At 42.7% G+C, this 18829-nt stretch overlaps 1 protein-coding gene across 5 annotated transcripts in view; it reads right to left on the bottom strand.

Annotated features, from left to right (window-relative positions):
- PIK3R4 (phosphoinositide-3-kinase regulatory subunit 4) overlaps positions 1-18829 on the bottom strand; it is a 1126702-nt gene that overhangs the window by 587024 nt on the left and 520849 nt on the right. For all 5 annotated transcript variants that reach the window (XM_044066738.1, XM_044066737.1, XM_044066739.1 and 2 more), the window contains exon 12: positions 17422-17632. In XM_044066738.1, coding sequence (XP_043922673.1) covers positions 17422-17632 — 211 coding nt within the window. The remainder of the gene's footprint in view (positions 1-17421; positions 17633-18829) is intronic.

Raw genomic sequence — 18829 nt, 5'->3', positions numbered from 1 at the left:
GAGAAAGTCTATAATCAGAGCTCCTACTTGCTGCATGTGTTTTTAATGTTTAAATTGCACACACACATTGAAGAAGTGCTTTTATGACTTGAATAACTTGGGCTAGCTATACGAAGTGCTTTTACTGGCAATTTTCCAGTTGTACAATTGTGAACAATTGATTTAGTTTTTCTGGTATATCTCTAAAATCTGGCAAGTGTTTATTTACTACATTGCTCTCTTGCTTAGGTTTCTTAGCTAGAAATCTTAGTTCATTCTGAAGTGTGCTGCTTTACCCCCCCCCCCACCCCCACCATCAAACCTTTCTGAATGTATTATTATAAAATAACTGCCTGTTGTTGCCTTCATGCTTACCCTAGAATCTCTGCTTTTCTCTTTTCCTAGTTGAACTCTACATATACCTATAAAACGGAGTCTACAGGACTGCAATTTGTCACCATAACAAAATCAGTTTCTCTCAGCATTTAAGCAGAGTACGTTGCACACAAAAAGCATTTGTTAAGCTTTCACTTACAGTGCTGTGTAATTAAGCAGGTCACCATTTTGGTCAGCCACAGGGCTCTTTTTTCTACTTGTGTGTTTGCCTCCTTCCCCTGTAACTTAAGTAAACTGACTCTTACATTAAGAACTATAATACTTGACTTACAGCTTTAGGACACCTTAGGAAACCTTGTAAACTGCAATAGCCCGGCTATGTTCACCCTCGCTATGCTCGGGCTCTCTTCGCTCCCCTCCCTGCCCCCAATTCCCTCCTGCCCCCAGTACCTCTAAATTTATAGTACTATAGCTACTCCCCCACTTTCTAGATCCTATCTGTTTTCATCTGGGATAATTCCTCCCACCCCCATTCTTCTACCTACATTTTAATAGCACCTATTAGCTTTCATCTGGCATTCTCCCATCCCCCTTCTAGTACCTTTACCTCACCACTCTATCTTCTGGTGTTGCATCTCCAGGTAAAACAGTTCCTTGACTCACTAGCTGAATCACAGATAATGATATACTCCTCTTTGCTACCCTTCTTGTTCACACCATACCTCCTTACCTTGTATGAAAACCAGTTTCTCATGGGATTTCAGGTCCCAAAAGGCCATACTATCACCACAGCTGTAAATCCTTCAACCATACTTACAGTACCAGGTCCTATCCAACATCTTGTTCAGTCTATCAACATCTCAACCCAAGGGACATTAGCTCTAGATCCAAACACTACCACAAACTAATAAACAAATTCCTGAAGTTCATCACAAAGTATAGACTTAACCTAATACTTGGTGATGATATTCACCCCAACCCTGGCCCACCCACTTCAGATACACATACCCCCTCTACTTGCAATCTAAGCTACAAACCTACAATTAATAGGCCAACTAACTCTCTCCTAGCCTGTCATCTCAATATTAGAAGCATTAATAACAAGGTACATGAATTGCATGCATTTCTGGATGTCCACTCCCCTGAGATTCTCTGTTTATCTGAAACCTGGTTAAAACCTAACACTACAGACAATGAAGTGTTACCACCTGGGTAAAACATACACAGGTTGGATCGTGCTTCGAGGAAGGGGGGTGGGGTAGCTGTACTCTATAAATCTGAGATGAATGTCACCATAGATGTAATACAACCACCTCAGATTAATAACTTGGAGATTCTTACCACCAAATTGCAACTTAATAAAAATAAATGCATTAATATTATCTGTATGTACATTCCCCCAGGTAACAATATATCTACACTTGAAGATATCCTACACTGGCTATCATGTCACTATCCCCATGAAACCCTACTACTTGGAGACTTTAACATAGACTGGGGCACCTGTTCCTCAGAATCCCCAACCACCCATATTAACCTGCATGCATTTACACAAATCATATCCAACCCTACCAGGATAGGTAAACCCAACCAAAAAGAAAGCATACTTGACTGGGTACTCATAAATAGTCACCCCCAACTGTACACCTCTGGTACCCTCCTTGATGGCCTAAGCGATCACCTTCTCACCTATGTAATTAAGCACAAAGCCAATAATTCCCAACAACCCTTACTCAGAAAGGTTAAAAATAATATAAACTTTGACCCTGCCAAATTCCACCAAGAACTAAACTCATGTAATTGGTCTATTCTAAAACATCTCCCCTTAGAGGAAGCAGTAGCATACTTTAAAAACAAATTCCTTGAGATCCTTGATTTGCATGCACCTGTTCTTTCAAAGAGAACAAAGGCAAAAACTGCATCATGGCTTTCTAAAGAGTCTAAACTCAAAATTACCATTAGAAACAAAGTATGGGCTTTATGGCGTTCTTCTAAAGACCCCCAATATCATATTAAATCCAAGAATGAAACTAAAAAATCCACTTTACAAGACAAAAAACAATACTACTGTAATTTACAGACAGTAAATCAAAATAACCCTCAGAAGTTTTGGGCAGGTTTAAATAATCTATTACATCTTGGACAAACTTCAATCCCAATCCCATCTGCTACTATTGATAAAACCCCTGAAGATGTTTCTGACAGTTTTAACTGATTCTTTAATGAGACAATTCAAGCCCTAGCTAGCCAACTACCTTCTAGCTCCCCTGGTCCTGAAAGTAGCACCCCTAGAAACCTACTCACATTCAGCTTCCAACCAGTCGCCACTTCACTTATCCGTACCTTGATCAAAAAATTAAAACAAACTACACTTTCTGCTGATCAACTCCCTGTCGAGTACCTACAAAAATTAGCTGATGCTATTGCTTACCCCGTCTCAATACTAATCAATCGACCCATAGTAGAAGCTAAAATTCCCACCATCTGAAAAATATCCTATTTAATCCCACTTCACAAAGGAGGCAGCTCTACTGAATTCTCCAATTATAGGCCAATAGCTATACTCTCTCCACTTGCAAAGATTATGGAAAAATGTATTCATAGACAACTCATGCACCACCTAATCCAGAATCACCTTATGGCAGACACTCAGCATGGCTTTCGGCCTCATCACAGCACTACTTCAGCCCCCTTAGCCTTTACCAACACCATAAACCATAATCGCAACAATAATTAAATATCCTCAGCCCTCTTCTTGGATCTTTCCAAGGCATTCGATATGGTTGATCACCAACTTTTAATCCACACCCTACAAACATTCTGTCTAGATACTAGAGCCCTTCAATGGTTTCAATCCTACCTGAATGGTCGACAGCAGGCTGTCCTCTGGCAGGACAAACTCTCTAACCTTCTACCTAACACCCTTGGAGTACAAAAAGGCTCTATACTAGGGCCCTTGCTGTTCTCCATCTTCATTAATGACCTTTATACTGTCATCCCAAAAGTCAGCTGTATCCAATATGCTGATGATTCTACTCTGATTTGCTCAGCCACATCTCCAATAGAGTTATGCTCAGCTACCCAGACCACCTTTAATACAATAGAAAACTGGCTTTCTGAACGTAGTCTGATCCTAAATCCCACAAAAACTAAAATGCTGTTATTTTCACCAACACGTAGGTCTACCGCTTTCACCTTTACCATAAATTCAAATGATGGCACAATAATCTCCCCTGACCCCTCTACAAAACTATTAGGTGTCATCATAGATAATAATCTAAAATTCGACCTACATGTTAACCAAACAATCAAACCCATCAATAAAAAACTAGGGTCACTTTACAGAATAAAAGTCTTCCTAATCCCTCCAGCTAAAATTGCCATAGCTCACTCTCACCTTCTTTCAACCCTTCTGTATGCATCCCCTCTAATCTCGAATTTAATCAAGACTGTCCTTAAACTCTCAATTTGCTACAACCACATTGCCAGGTTTGCCACTGGGCTGCCTTTTAGGACACATCATTGCATCAATCTAAATCAGCTTGGGTGGCTTGAACTACCCAGCCTAATCCAGTATAACCAAATGATTATGACCTATAAAATCCTCTATAATCCAGACAATACTCCTGCACTTAAGAATATTATCACCCCCTATAACAATCCTAGACCACTTCGATCCTCTAACAAACTACTAATTCAGACTAGCAAAATTAATAACACAGACGGTGACTCTCTCTTTGCAAACTCTGTAAGTAGATCCTGGAACTCTCTTCCAGCTGATATTACCTTACTTTCCACCTTAGGTCAATTTAAAACTAGACTCAAATGACATTTGTCACTTAACTGGCTATGTCAATGTATCAAGCCTGGCTAACTCTCTCTAGAATGTGTAAAAATCTGTTAACCAGTTTACTGTGTAATTTAATTTAATCCTGACTTATGCTCGGGATTAACTCTAACTTGTGGAACTTGTTTAACTTGCTTACTTATGTAATCTCTGTAAATAGTCTGTTTGTAATATGTAATGCTGGTATTATGTAATGCTGTATCTGCTTACCCTTGGAGCTTTTCTCCCCGGGCCTCCGCTGAAAATGGACATGCATCCAGTCGGACTATCCCTGTCAACAAATGAAGAAAAAAAAAATATCCAGATGACATCATTGTATACTGAACATTGTGCCCATTCAAAGTGAACTAAAGGAAATTATTGTGTGGACCACAGACAACGATGTGCCAGAAGACGGTCATCATGCCCAGTGTCATTACTGATGCATTACGAAGACCCTTGAAGAGTCATCATCTAGACATGGAACACTGGATGCACTCACTAAAGTTACAGAGGTTCACAATGCAATGAAACTCTCTATTCCTTTTGACAAACTTTTTTTTTTCCCAAAGGAGAAACAAGCTCTATAGACCTGCCACTGAGGAATACAGTCTGGACCCATCTCGAGAGCTTTTCGAACAGAGAACCTAACAGCTCTAAAATACAGCCATCTCTGACCATGTCTATAACCACTTGGTCTTTAGTGATGGCTCTATGGGGATGAGGGACAGATTCAAAGAACTCCCCTCCCATGGGAAGCCCTAGACTATTGTCAGGGTTGCAACTAAGTCAGTGGAGTCATCCCCTTGGGTGACTGTAACCACAGAAATATCTATTGCAGGGACAAAACCAGGAAGTACTTTAAGAAGCCACAAGGTGTCAGGCAGTCAAGTAAATGAAAACATGGCACTTTCTCCTGCAAGGCTTCCACCACAAGGCAAACTTTAAAACCTTGTACGTAGGGCACAGAGATAACATGCTTAATTTTAAAGGAGCAGTCTCTACAGTCTGTCTCAAAATACAGAGATGGCATTATCACTGACTAGAACTGTTTCCATGGGGAACATAAGAACTCTAAAACACAGCCACTGGGGTCAACTATAGAACCCACTGCTATTTTGTAATGGTGCTCCAAGCCAGAAACAACTTGTGAACTTAACTCCCTAGACAGTCCTGGCCTGCTGCTGATGAACTAGCTGAGTCACCTCCTGGCACATTCAAGCTTGGCAACACTTCTGGATGCCTGGGAGTCTTTCTGAATCTGTGAAGGGGAGTGGGCTTCTTCTTAGGGATTATCTCAAAGATTCTGGGGGGGGGGTTCATATCGACTCCAAGAGTGACAAAAACCTTTTATTCCTTCTGAAGATCCTTCATTAAATCTTGGAGGATTTGCCAAGGTAGGCATCTAAGACCGTTAATCTATCATCAACATCCTTAAGGGAAGAGAACAAGAAGCACACAACCTGTGGAGTGGGACACTAGAGCATACTCTACAAGCCTCAACTGTTCTCTAAGGCAGAGGATGGAGATGAATTCCAAACTTCACTAGCTGAAGGGAATCTGGTGACACTCAAGTCAGAGGAGGTAATATCAAGGATGAACACAGTTCCATAAGGGCATGGCTACTGCTCATCTTCAGTATCAATACCCCTTATTACCTTTCTGAGCTGTAGCACCAGCAGACCCTTTTGCTAATTCCTGTGCTGGGCAATATCAAATGCCACCATGCCACAACACAGGAAGTATACCTACCAGAGTTTTTCATTCTTTTTTCTTCGGTCCATTGTTTTCTCTACCAAAACCATTTAGTGCTAATGGTCTGCATAACTGGAGTCTAATGATTAAACCGGGCAGACTTTTATAGAGAATATTAATTATAATTAATTAATAATTAATTAATTATTAGATAGTAATTCTCAAAAGGTTAGAAAATAATGGATAGCAGTAATGGTGAGAAACCCCTGATAGCAATTTGTTTGGGGCTTGGGACTCAGAACTTCTAGTCGGGGTGTTAGAATTTGGATATTAATCAAAAAAAATAGTGAATGATGCTAAATCATCCACTTTTACAGAGCCTGTGGCTCAGATATTTTTGAGTGGTAGCCATGGTGTTTAGAAGCCCTGTAACTGTGGGAATCTAATCTTCTTGAGACCAACAAAGATAGAACATAAATGTTTTCAAACCACCAGAATAAATGAAGCAATTTTTGAGCTGGATTCTTTGGGAGAATTTTTGTTCACAGACATGAGCTTCATCAGACCTGCTCGTTTAAAACATTATCAAGGAAATATATATCCAGATTCAGAGCAAACTGGAGCCATGAAAAGGAAGCTCAGAAATGAGAAAAACAAAGAGACGACCACAATTACAGGAAAACTGGAAAAAATCTGAACTGGTTATGTTCAATGTATGTAACATAAATCAGAAAAGTCCCAATATAAGACAAAATGTATTGTAAGCAAATAGAAAATAAAGAATGCCCAAATGGTGAATCCTACAGCAGAATATTCCTATCCCCATGAAAACACGGTCCAGCATTGTACACAATTGAGATGTCTCTTTTCTAAAATTAAAAGGTGGTAATTACGACAATGTCCTAAATGAGTTCCTGTGAGTTTTTCTGGGAAAACAAAATGCTGTGGGAGTCAAGTCAAGTTTTGCCTGTTATCATGATTCAGCAATTCAGGATTAAACCATGTCCGGAACTAAACCAGGTACATGGGGCATGTTTCTATTCTTCATGTCAGGCACCCAGTCTACAGTCTGGAATGAGGCATGAAACAGGGTATCTAGACTGATGTCCTTAAAAGGAACAAAAAAATTTTGCTAGCCTGATTCACATGGGCCAGGAGAAACAGGGGAAAAATCAAAATAAAAAAAGGAAAATCCATGGAAGGAAAACAGATAGAAACTAGGGTGGGTTTGCCCCAGGGGATCCATTCTGAAGTAAGGAGTCTTCTTGTGGAAAAAGAAGGCATTGCGATAGTCTATTAGAAAGATGACTGTTGCTCCCATGATGAGCACTTGCAGTCCACTGGTATGCTCTCATGTGGTCCTGGTTTATTAGTCTGCTGAGGCTCAGATATTTCCATGAATGGTGGGGTGTCCAGGTCCCTTCTGGATGTCCTCCCTTTTGCTGTCATCAGTCTTGTAGAAGAAAAGGAGGTTTAAAGTTGCCCTCTTATGGGTAAGAGATCCAAAGGAGAAGGAGGTGGGCATGGTGAACCTTCAGCATTTGACTGGTGAAATTGGGGGGGGGGGCTGATTTGGTGTCAATTTAAAAGGCATCTAGTATAGTTCAATCTTTCATGGGAATGGAATGGTAAACATCAGGAGTTAGTAAAATAAAAAAAAAAAGTTTATGGTTAAGACTTCTAAGCTGTAGTACACACTTGAAGAAACACTGGTGTTGAGCCATTGCCAGTTACAAGTGTTTAGGTGTATCTGCCATTCAAGCTCTTTTTCTAAACAATCATTATTATTGTCTTCAAGTAATTCCTTAATGACATGATCTAGTACGTGAAATCTAAAGGAGTATTGTCCCCATGTTCTCCAGGTTGTGCATTGCCAGGCTGCACTCAGCCACTACACGCTCCAGGTCAACCCTCGTGTCACAAGTGAGCAAAACCTGAATGATACAAAATAAACACACATGTACAATTTACATGTTTACCCAATTTACAGTAAAATCCAACTGCTAATGCTGAATGAAAAGTACGTCCAAACACAGGGATATGGTGGGAATGAACAACTATCAAGTGTGCAGGATCTTCTTGCAGACTAACTGACATGGAAACTATAGTTGCTACATATGGCTCTGACTGCTATCTGCAGTGGGAAATTGTTAGAAAAATCCCAAGTCTTATAAATTACACCTCCTTGGAAGGTAATGAACAGAACACAGCCAAAAGCTGAGAAGGCAGTCCAGATGCACCTAGGAACCAAATGAGACTTGACTCTGTGAAGCAATTTGCAAGCAGTAATGTTTGGGATTCACTTGGCAAATAATGTCAACTTTACTGAAGTAGCCACAGACCTTTCAGACTTGTATTTTTAACAGCAGCATTCTCCAATACTCAGCCGCCTGGTAGCAAAAGGAAACACAAACAGCAACCAACCTAGACAACATTTGCAGAGCTACATCGAGCCCTTCCTTACAGACAAACAGATTTGTCTTCCTGAACTTATATATCCTCTTTGAATGGAACCTGACTTAGTGGTGCATGATGAAGACTAGTTTAAGAAACGTTTTGAGACCATTTAGGGAGGAAATATGGGTTAGTCCTATTGGACGCATGATTCCCAAAAAAGAAAAACAAGGTTGCCCAGAAATTATGACTTAACCTCAGAGACTGAGAGGAGTTTAACTACAAAAAGGAAAGACATCTACCAAAAGATGAACTTCAGAGCCAATGAACAAGTTAGTCTGAATAACAAAAGGCCGAACGATGTTCTAGTTCCAAGTAAGAGTACAAATATTTAAGGCAAGGGACAGTGAAAGTATCCCTTTAAAGAACTGCCTGACAAGCCAATGTTGGGCTACAGTTCTGCCCTCCAAAATGCACGGACATAGTAGCAACATGCACCCTGACTATGCGCAAATGAAATCTCAAATCAAACAGGCTTACCTACAAACAAAGAAACTGAGATGATACAGAATACGTCTCAATCTAGATAGAAAACCTCTTCACATAGAACAAGACTGAAGACATGAAGGTTTTCCATTAAATACAAACCTTTTAATCACAGGTTTATTGTGGACAGATGATCTAATGAAGCAGATATGATGGAGCTGGCTGTAACTCCAACATGACGGAAAATTCTCTAGCTTGTACTTGAAAGGCTATAATTGCCTACCTGCAACCTGGGGGGACTTCACTGGTACCTACTGGGACAGGTACTTTAAAAGACTAAAACTCCACCCTTCTCAACCACCTTGAAGTGATGAGAATAAGTTCTTGTCTTTCCATTTTTTTTTCTTTTTTAAGCAACAGTGGATCAGAGGGAGTGCTGAAAAGAAATGCAACATCCCTGCAGTATGGAGACACAAATCACTCAATCCACCATCAACTTCCTTTTACGAGTTAAGCAGAACTGGAGGAGGACATTATTCTGCCATGCTGCAAGCAGACTGCACTCTTGGGAATGCCCAACTCCTACAACATCCAGACAGAACAGATCTCCTGTATATGCAACTCCAGAAGACAACTGTTACATTCTCTGGTATGTGAGACAGCTAAAACAGAGATGCTTTGGCCTACAGCCTACTGCCTGGTTTGCTCTACATAACAAATATGATCTGTTGCTGTCTTGCTTGCTACATACCACACGGTGGTTTGGCTGTCTAACCAGTCCAAGACAGGCTCTCATATCAATTCTTCTACCACAGCCTTTTAGGGTAGGAAACACTGTCCTCATCTCTGGATGGTTTATGTGAAGCTCATTTTCCTTGCTCCCGCAATTTCCATGAACAAAGGATTAGCCTAGGTGAAGTCCTCAACCAACTAATGAAACATATATCATCAAAACTTGTGATGGGTTTTGCCATGGGAAGGAAAGAAAGTACAGTTTTGTACCTACCATAAATGTAGATGTTCGAGTGTTCACCCTGCTGCAGTCATCCACTTGGGTTATCCTGTCATCAGGCGGTCCCGCAGTCAGCCGGAATTCCAAAGTCTTGGTCCGACTTCGGTTGCTGTCGCCTCATCCCTGATGTCAGTGCGCCAGGGGTATATATAATGCAACCAACGCCATTTTCTTCAGTTTTTCTTGCCCCAGATGTCAGGTGCCCCCAAAAAGGTGGTCAGAATTAGTACCAAATGGTGTGAACACTGCACAAACACAAAATCCCTTCAGCTATAAGCAAATACATCAGTAAGGCATAGCAGAGATTTAGCCAGTAGATCAGAGGGGATGGAGGGAGGGTAACCTGGACTGCAGCAGGGTGAACACTCGAACATCTACATTTATGGTAGGTACAAAACTGTACTATGTTCATCGTGTTACCCTGCTGCAGTCATCACACTTGGGTGGAATCCCAAAGCTAAGGTAGGGGGGAGGTATCATAGAGGGTTAGTGGAGGCAATAAGGCCCTGCAGACCTGCAGTGGCGAAGCCCGCCCTGGACTTAGAGTAAAGAGGTAAGTGACAGTGTTTAGTAAAGGTGTGTACAGAACTCCAAGTTGCAGCTTCTAAAATTTCCTTGGTTGGAACCCCCCTGAGAAAGGCTGTAGAGGTAGCTGTTGCCCTGGTAGAGTGGGATCTAATGGTAGCAGGAACTGGTTTCCCATGATGGGTATAACAGAACCGTATGCAATGACCTATCCATTTAGAAATGGTTTGCTTAGATATAGCCTTCCCTTGAGAAGCTGTAGCATAGGATACAAAGAGCTGGTCAGTTTTTCTGAAAGCCTTAGTTTTGTCCAAGTAGTAACGAAGCTGCCTGTGAATGACCAAGGAATGCAGGAGTCTCTCACCTTTGTTCTGTGGATTGGGGAAGAAGGTGGGTAGGTGGATGGTTTGATTTAAAGCTACACTGGAAACCACCTTAGGCATAAAGGAAGGATTAGTTCGTAGAGAAACTCTGTCTTGATGAAAAATGAGGAAAGGTTCCACTCCCATTAGTGCCTGTAGTTCTGAGACTCTCCTAGCTGAAGTTATTGCTAGGAGCAGGGCAGTCTTCCATGATAGGAACTGAAGGTCTGCAGAGAAAGCTGGTTCAAAGGGAGGTAGTGTTAGTTTTTCCAGAACAAAGTTGAGGTCCCATGTTGGTGTAGGAGCTCTCCTGGGTGGTCTAATGTTTTTTGCCCCTCTGAGGAACTGCCTTAGAAGAGGATTTGAAAATAAAGGTGGATCCGTGTCGTAGTGAGCTGAAATAGATGAAGCATGGATTTTAATTGAGGAAAAGGAAAGTCCTTTGTGCAACATCTCAGCTAAATACTGCAGAATGTGAGGCATGTGAGGCTGAATTGTGTCTTGGCCTTTAGCTTGGTTCCAGGCACAAAGCCTTTTCCATTTGTCCGAATAAGCCTTCCTGGTGCTTGGCCTCCTGGCTTCCAGAATAACATCCATAACTACTTGTGAAAGAGGAGCTGGTTGGATGTTTAGTTGATTTGCCATGCAGCCAGATTTAAAGTTTTGAGCTGGCTGTGAAGAATCTGTTTGTTTTGTTGTGTCAGCAATGGGGTATTTGAGGCAATATCCATGGTGGGCTGTGAGCCATATTCTTCAATAGCGGGTACCAGTGCTGGCGTGGCCAGTCTGGGGCTATGAGAATCAGTCGTGGTCTCTCCTTTTTGACCTTCAAAAGAACTTTTGTGAGGAGAGGTAATGGAGGGAAAGCATATGCTGTCAGGTTTTTGCAACTGAAAGAGAGAGCGTCCACTTTCCAAACTTGATGGTGAAATGTCATTGTACAAAATTTTGTCAGTTGGTAGTTTTGAGGACTGGCAAACAGGTCTGTGTTTGGAAGGCCCCATTTTTGAGTTATCATTGCAAATATTTGTGGGTCTAGTTTCCACTCGTGGGGATCTTTGATGTTTCTGCTGAGGTCGTCTGCCACTGTGTTCTTCTGTCCTGGCAGGAATTGAGCTTGTAACTGGACTTGGTAGGCCAGAGCTGTCTTCCATAAGATCATTGCTTGCCTGCATAGAGGGTAGGAATGTGTGCCCCCTTGTTTGTTTATGTACTACATTACTGTGGTGTTGTCCATCTTTATTGCAAGTTGTCCTGGATGTAAAAGATCCTTGAAGGCTGTCAGAGCTTTCTGTACAGCTAGCATCTCTTTTTGATTTATGTGCAGATTTCTTTGATCTGCAGTCCATATGCCTTAAATGCATTGTCCTGCCATGTGTGCCCCCCAGGCGTAGTCTGAAGCATCTGTTGTGATAGTTTGCCTGGCTGGGGGCAAGGTGAAAGGCTGACCCTTGTTGAGGTGACATGCCTGTGACCACCATAGAAATTCCTGTTGTAGGCAGGGAATGAGAGATATCACTGTGTCCAAGCTGTGGCTGTGTTGAGACCATACGTTTTTTAGGTACCACTGTAATTTCCTCATATGCAGCTTTGCAAATGGTATTATTAGTATGCAAGATGCCATGAAGCCCAAAGCCTGCAGAATTTTTCTTGCAGTTAATTGGGTCTTTGTAGCCATTGTCTTGAAATATTGATTCAGTTGTAGTTGCTTGTCTGGCGTAAGATAAGCCTTCTGGGCCATTGTATTCAAGCTGGCACCCAGGAATGTAATTTTTTGTGAGGGTACTAGTTTTGACTTCTTTTCGTTTACTGTGTACCCCAGACAGTTTAGTAGATGCTTCACAAAGACCAGATGATGTAAAAGAATGTCTTTGCTTTCTGCTTGGATGAGGCAGTCGTCCAGGTATGGATATATTTGAATTCCTCTTTGTCTGCAGTATGCAATTACTGGTGCCAGGCATTTTGTGAAAACTCTGGGCGCAGTAGATAAGCCAAAGGGCAGTGCAGAGAATTGGTAATGGGTTGAACCTGCAATGAAATGGAGGTATCTTCTGCAACTTTGTCTGATAGGGACATGCAGGTATGCCTCCTTGAGGTCCAACGTTACTAGCCATGCTTCCTTGCCCAACATGGGAAGTAGCTGCTGTAGTGTTAACATCTTGAATTTGGAAACTTGTAAGTAAGTGTTTAAAATTGAAAGGTCCAGAATTGGTCTCCAAGCATTGTCCTTTCTGGGTACTAGAAAGAGTCTTGAGTAAAATCCTTGGCCTTGCTCTCGAGTAGGTACCAGTTGAATGGCTCTCATGTCCATGAGAGCTGTAATTTGCTTTTGTGCCTCTGCCCATTGATTTTGTGGCTGGTTTGGCATTCCTCTTTTCATTGGCAAGGTGTGAAAGTGGAATCTGTATCCTCGTAAAATTATGTCTAGGACCCATTTGTCCTTTGTGACAATGTGCCAGTTGTCTGCATAAAGTGCGAGTTTTCCCCCCAAGGGGGCTGCCAAGAGAGTATTGCTTGGCCAGATGAGGTGCGAGTCATTGAGTTTGCCTTCTGGTGGATTGAGACCTGTCTTCTCCTCCCTTCTGTGTTGTAGTGCCCCATTGCGAGATTTATACTGGGCTTGTGGTTGTCCTCTGCCCCTTGGGCGCCTGTATTTACCCCTCTGTGGTCTGTCAGTGGTTGGAAAGGACCAATTTTTTGTTGGCCAGTTTCTGCTGAAGCGAGGGGGTTGTACTTGTAGGAAATCTTTGACTGTCTGCATAGATTTTGCCTTATCTTCCATTTTTTTTAAAACTTCTTCTGCTTTAACTCCAAAAAGAACATCCTGCTGTAAGGGAGCATCTAGTAGTTTTGCTTTAACATGATCAGGCAGAGTTTGTTCCTTTAACCAAGCATGCCTACGTATAACAGACCCAGTGACAGCTGCTCTGCAGGAGGCCTCCAAAGAATCAAACCCACATTGTAAGGTATGTTTGCCCACCTGCTCAGTGGCGTGGCCTCCAGAAACACAGACTCATCCGAGGAAGGTTTCTGGGCTGACCACCCCCCTCTTATGCGCAGCATCTCCATAATGTCTCCAAAGGAGACGTCCTCCGGGGGTGACCTGGGGGAACCTTCCCCTAAGTCCGTGTCCTACGTGAGGGACTAGGGGGAGTCCAAGTCCTTCCTCTTACACTTTCGTTTGTGAGGGACCTCCTCGGCGAGGCTGTCTGAGGAGGGCTCACCAATGGGGTCCTGTTCCTCTACGGGAACTAACTGGCGCGCAGACGCAGGCTGTCCCTGGGGCCGGACGATGGAAGACAGGCCCATATGTGAGTGGATCCGTAGCATGGATCGGGGACTTCGAACTCCTCGACAGCACCCTCTCCACCACGTCGAAAGCCAAAGGTGAACCACTCTCCCCTGGCTCCGAGATTAGTCCCCTCGGCTCCGACGTGAGGACCGGTGCCGGAGCTGACGGGTTCAGACCCGAAAGGGAAGTGTGCTCTGACAGCAACGCAGCCGAAGACACAATCACCCCTGCAGATCCGAAGCTTGGCTCTCGGCCCCGAGAGCTCGGATCCGAAAGATGTCCCGATAAACTCGAGGGTAAGGCCAGCGTCAAAGTTGCAACTACTATTGGCATCGACTCCCCAGCTCCGAGACGACTCTGATCCGATGGCTTCGAAACCCGATAGTGGATCGGAGGAGCAATGGGTGCAAAGAAAGGGGCCGAGCTCCCTCCTGGGGGGGGGGGGCAGGAGCATTCCCATCTGCATCTGGGCCTGCAGGAATCGACGCATCATCCGGTCCATATCTGCGTCGGACAGACTCCTGGTAGACCTAGAAGTCATTGAGGCAGGCCGGGAAGGCCACCTAGACGACCTCGAGGGTGACCGGGACTCCTCCTCCGGCTCTGGAGAGAAGCGTGGAGAACGGAGCAGAGAGGGGGAAGACCTGGAAACCCTCACGGGGGAACAAATCAATTTAGCCGGCGGAGCCGAAGGGGCTGATTCGGCCCGCCGCTTATGGCTCTTGTGCCTATCCCTCTCTCCTTTTCCTTCTCTCTGTGCCCCTTCTCTTTGAGAAGAGGCCCCTCTCCCTGGGAAACAGCGGGAGGTTGAGTCCCAGCCAGGGGAGGGGGGAGCTGAAGGCTGGACAGTCACAGCCGCGACTGGTGCCACTGAGGGAGAGGAGGAAGAAGAATCCAGGGGCAAGAGTCCCGCCAGGATTAGCTCGTTCTCCTGTCCCTCAGAGCCCGGGGGTAAAGACCGCACAAATCTGGCAGCCCGATGTTAAGTGGGCTACCCCCAGGCAGAGAATGCACTGAGTGTGGCCATCCGCTGGGGACAGCTTATGATCACACTCAGCACATTTTGAAAAATTGGCCTTAGGGCCCTCGGCCATCACACACAAGCACACACCCTATCACACAGTAAGGGGAAGGGAAAACACTAATTTACCACTAAAAGTAATTAAAAAAAAATGATTTAACTTTACTACGGATCTACTACACACACTCACACACCAAAATCGCTATGATTTTAACAAAAAAAACTCCTAAATTCCTCTCACCTAAAACGCTGAGAGCTCGTTCTTTATGCTTCAGAAGCCGCGGCAAACGAGATATGAGGACTGGAGGGAGGTAGCAAGGTGTTATGGGTAAGGGGGAGGAGCTGAGAGCTCGGATCTTTAGCTTGGAAAGCTGCCGGCTCGGATACAGGTCGGATCCGATACCCACAGGTTGCTGATCAAATGAAGTTAACTACTTCAGATTCTTTGTTTTCCACACAATCAGAAATTAACATCATTTTCTGTTTAAGCAGTCCCATGATATGCTGTTGATATTTTAGCATATGAAATTGACAGTTTAAAGCCCTGATTGCCAAGGTTGCAGAAGTGTAAACCTTCTTACCCCATCTATCCAGCTCCCTGGAATCTCTATCAGAAGGGGTAGGATTTTTAGCAGTAGAAGCCTTAATGCCCTTGGGACCCTGAGAAATGGTTTCAGGATCTGCAACAGGATTTTTGAAAAGAAATTTGTGGGAGTCAGGAACCCTGTAGTACCTGTCTGGCTTACAAGGAGCTGGAGGCAGAGAATCAGGAGCCATACTAGATATTGAAAAAACATCATCAACAATGTCTAGAACAGGAGGTATAGCCAAAGGCCTATGTTGAGGAAGAAGAAGAAAATCCCCAAGTCTCTTTTTAGATTCAGAGAAATCCCGACTTTCCCAGTGGAAATGTTCCCTTAAGGTATGCAAAGTTTCCCCAAAGGAAAAATCCTCAGGGGGAGAAGCAAAAGGAATGGAATTCTTCTGCATCAGCGTCCTCATAAGTAGGTATAGACAATTCCTGGTCATTAGAAGAGTCAGAAGAAATAGAATCCTGTTCAGAAGATTCATAATCAATGTCTTGCCTAGGCCTCTTAGAAGGGGGGGGGGGGTTGGCTACTCCTGATCAGAGCAATTAAATCTTCAGTCATTTTGATCATTTGTTTTTTAAGCATAGGGGCCTGCACATGTGGCCCAGGCGTCAGTTTTTTAAGCATAGGTTGAGATTTTGACCTTAGTTTTGAAGATGGCGTTGGCCTAATATACAAATCTGTAGGCCTGAAAACACCCTCAGAAACCGGTGCCTGCACAGCGGCTCTGGACTCATCCAAGGTACAGACACCCGCGGGTTCCATAATTGAAACATTTTGTGGCATACCGGACTCCGAATGGGTCTCAGTAGAGGCCTGCGAATGAGAAGTAGCGAAAGCGCCTGAGTACCGGCGAACTGGCGACTGGCTTAGGAGAAGCGCCGTTGGCAGTTTTGGACCTCTACAGCCTGTCTCTGTCTTTTTCTTTGCATTTTTTAGGTATTCCGGTAGTCTGATTGCTAACCAACAACATTTCTGGATAACTAAATCGTGAGCCAAAAAATTTAGAAGCAAAAATGTACTGACATTTGATAGTGCGTTGATTAAATAAAGCACAAAACCGACAGCAAGGTACGTTGTGATCAGGGCCTAGGCAAGGAATACAGTACAAATGAAAATCCTTATGAGGTATTTGCTTCCCACAAGTAATGCAATTATTAACTTTTACTGACATCGGTAAGGAGCAAGAAAAAGTTTTCCCAACGGGGTACTTAGCTTTTTAGTTGAAGACTTCGGATCTGAAACACGAAAACGAAAATTTCAGGAGTCGGCCGACTGGCACTTGCGAACTGCTTCTGCTTCGGGCACCGCGCGGCATGAAAGACTGATGTAATGTCGTTGGCTGCATGTTTTATACCCATGACGACCTGACATCATGGAAGAAGGGACAGCAACCGATGCAGGACCCAAGACTTTGTTAATCAGGCCGACTGAGGGCAACCTTCCAGCAGATTACCCAAACGTAATGACTGCAACAGTGAAACATGAAGAACATCTGCATTACTAGTACAGTTATAACTAAAGTTAGAATATTCTGTCATATTACCATAGCCTGCTGGCATCACAGCAAAAGTAATGCCTCAATTAACTGCAGTATGATTTAAGGTACATAGAATGTAAGAGAAAGAGAAAGGGAGCAAATATTTAGATTTTGATTTAATATGTGTACTAAGTAATATGGAAGAAAACAGAAATTTTAGCAGACACAGTATACAAATTGTCAAAATAATACTTTCAGTGGTGTTACTCAGAAAGAATTGGCTGCCCATTGAAAAGGATACAATACTGTGATCAGATGCCATTTAACTATCATTTAGCAGACTCAACAGAGAAGAGGACAGTAGATCTTTTTTGTGATATGGCACTGCAAAATACATATAAAAGCACAAAAAAATCTACTTACCAGGAGGAGGAGATTTAGCCTCCCATTCTGCATTTTCCATGGCTGCTTTAGCTACTCTCTCTGCACTATATTGTTCCTGTTTCTGCTTCAACAGCTGCTGGAGCTCAGTCTTAGAGGTTGTAATTCTTCTATGGTAAGTTAAGGGCTGGATTGCACCACTTACAGGTTGCAAAGATGGCTTCCTGATTTGGCCTCCTCCCACTTCAAGCGGCTACAAAACAGGTAAATATACAGTGCACATTAAGTACACAGTTTCAAATAAGTGAGTCACAGCAACTCAAGACTACATAAGGAAATTAATGACTTCTGAAATGTGACACAGAATAATGAAATAGCCAAAATCCATTAAACCCTGTCAGTGTGTGCCCATTTCTTAATGCACTCTGTGCAAGCTTCCCAATTTCAACTTAACCTTAATGTTTTAAAAACTGTTAAGAAAGTGTGTGCTTTTGAAAGAGTGCAGAATATGAAAAACAATAACTAGAGAATTTGATTACCTTTGTGAACAAGGCAAAAAGGAAATGACTGGATTTTCATGGTTGGCTGCAGAGTACTGCATCCCCAAGGGGGTATGAAATAATAAGAAACTGAAGTAACACTACTGCACAGGACAGGATGATCAGTCACCTTCGAAAAAATATAGATCTATGCCAGCCAATATGGGCAGGCAAACCAACCTTGATTAACCATCATATGAAAGTTCCTTTTTAGGCCATTGTATTGACAGCTGAGCTACAGGTATGCATGCAAATACATTGTTTTACTTTTGACCACTAAAAGATACATATTATGCTTTAGTTATTTTGTCTCTGAAGGCATTACCCTGAGAACCTTTGATCTACATTTTATCCAGGGCAGTCTGACAACCAAGCTGATCACATCAAATTCAACTTGTTCTAAAACCATATTTTTTTAACTTTGCAAATGACACTGCACCACTAAAACTGCAAAGGTTGCTTTAATGTATTTGCATGCATAGTGACGACACTGGACATATATTTTAGTCAAATCTTAATAATATGCCTCTTTTAACAAATTAGCATTTTAGTCTCATATTTGCAGTTCAATATAAAGTCAGTGTTAAAATATATAAATACGTCTGTGGAAAATACTAAAAATTGCTTCATTATCTAAAATATTGTCTGCTTATATTCTGTCATGCTTCATGAAAGTATTCTTTCTTTCTTTTCAAAGTTAAGATTGCAAGTGTGACATATCATGGCTCATACCATATTGCCTAGCTTTTAATTGACTGTTCTCAGACTTCTTTCAAGAAGTTAATTTTACAAGACAAGCACAATTCAATGCATCACCAGCTGCAGAACTGGCAAACTGCCTTGTAAAATGAAATATAAGAAAACAGCACCTGCAGGAACTGAAACGCAGATGTGACTGTAAATAAAAATAC

The sequence above is a fragment of the Protopterus annectens genome, chromosome 3.part1 (assembly GCF_019279795.1).
Source record: "Protopterus annectens isolate FY-2018-M chromosome 3.part1, PAN1.0, whole genome shotgun sequence".
NCBI lineage: Eukaryota > Metazoa > Chordata > Ceratodontiformes > Protopteridae > Protopterus > Protopterus annectens.
This window is presented reverse-complemented; position numbering and strand designations above follow the sequence as displayed.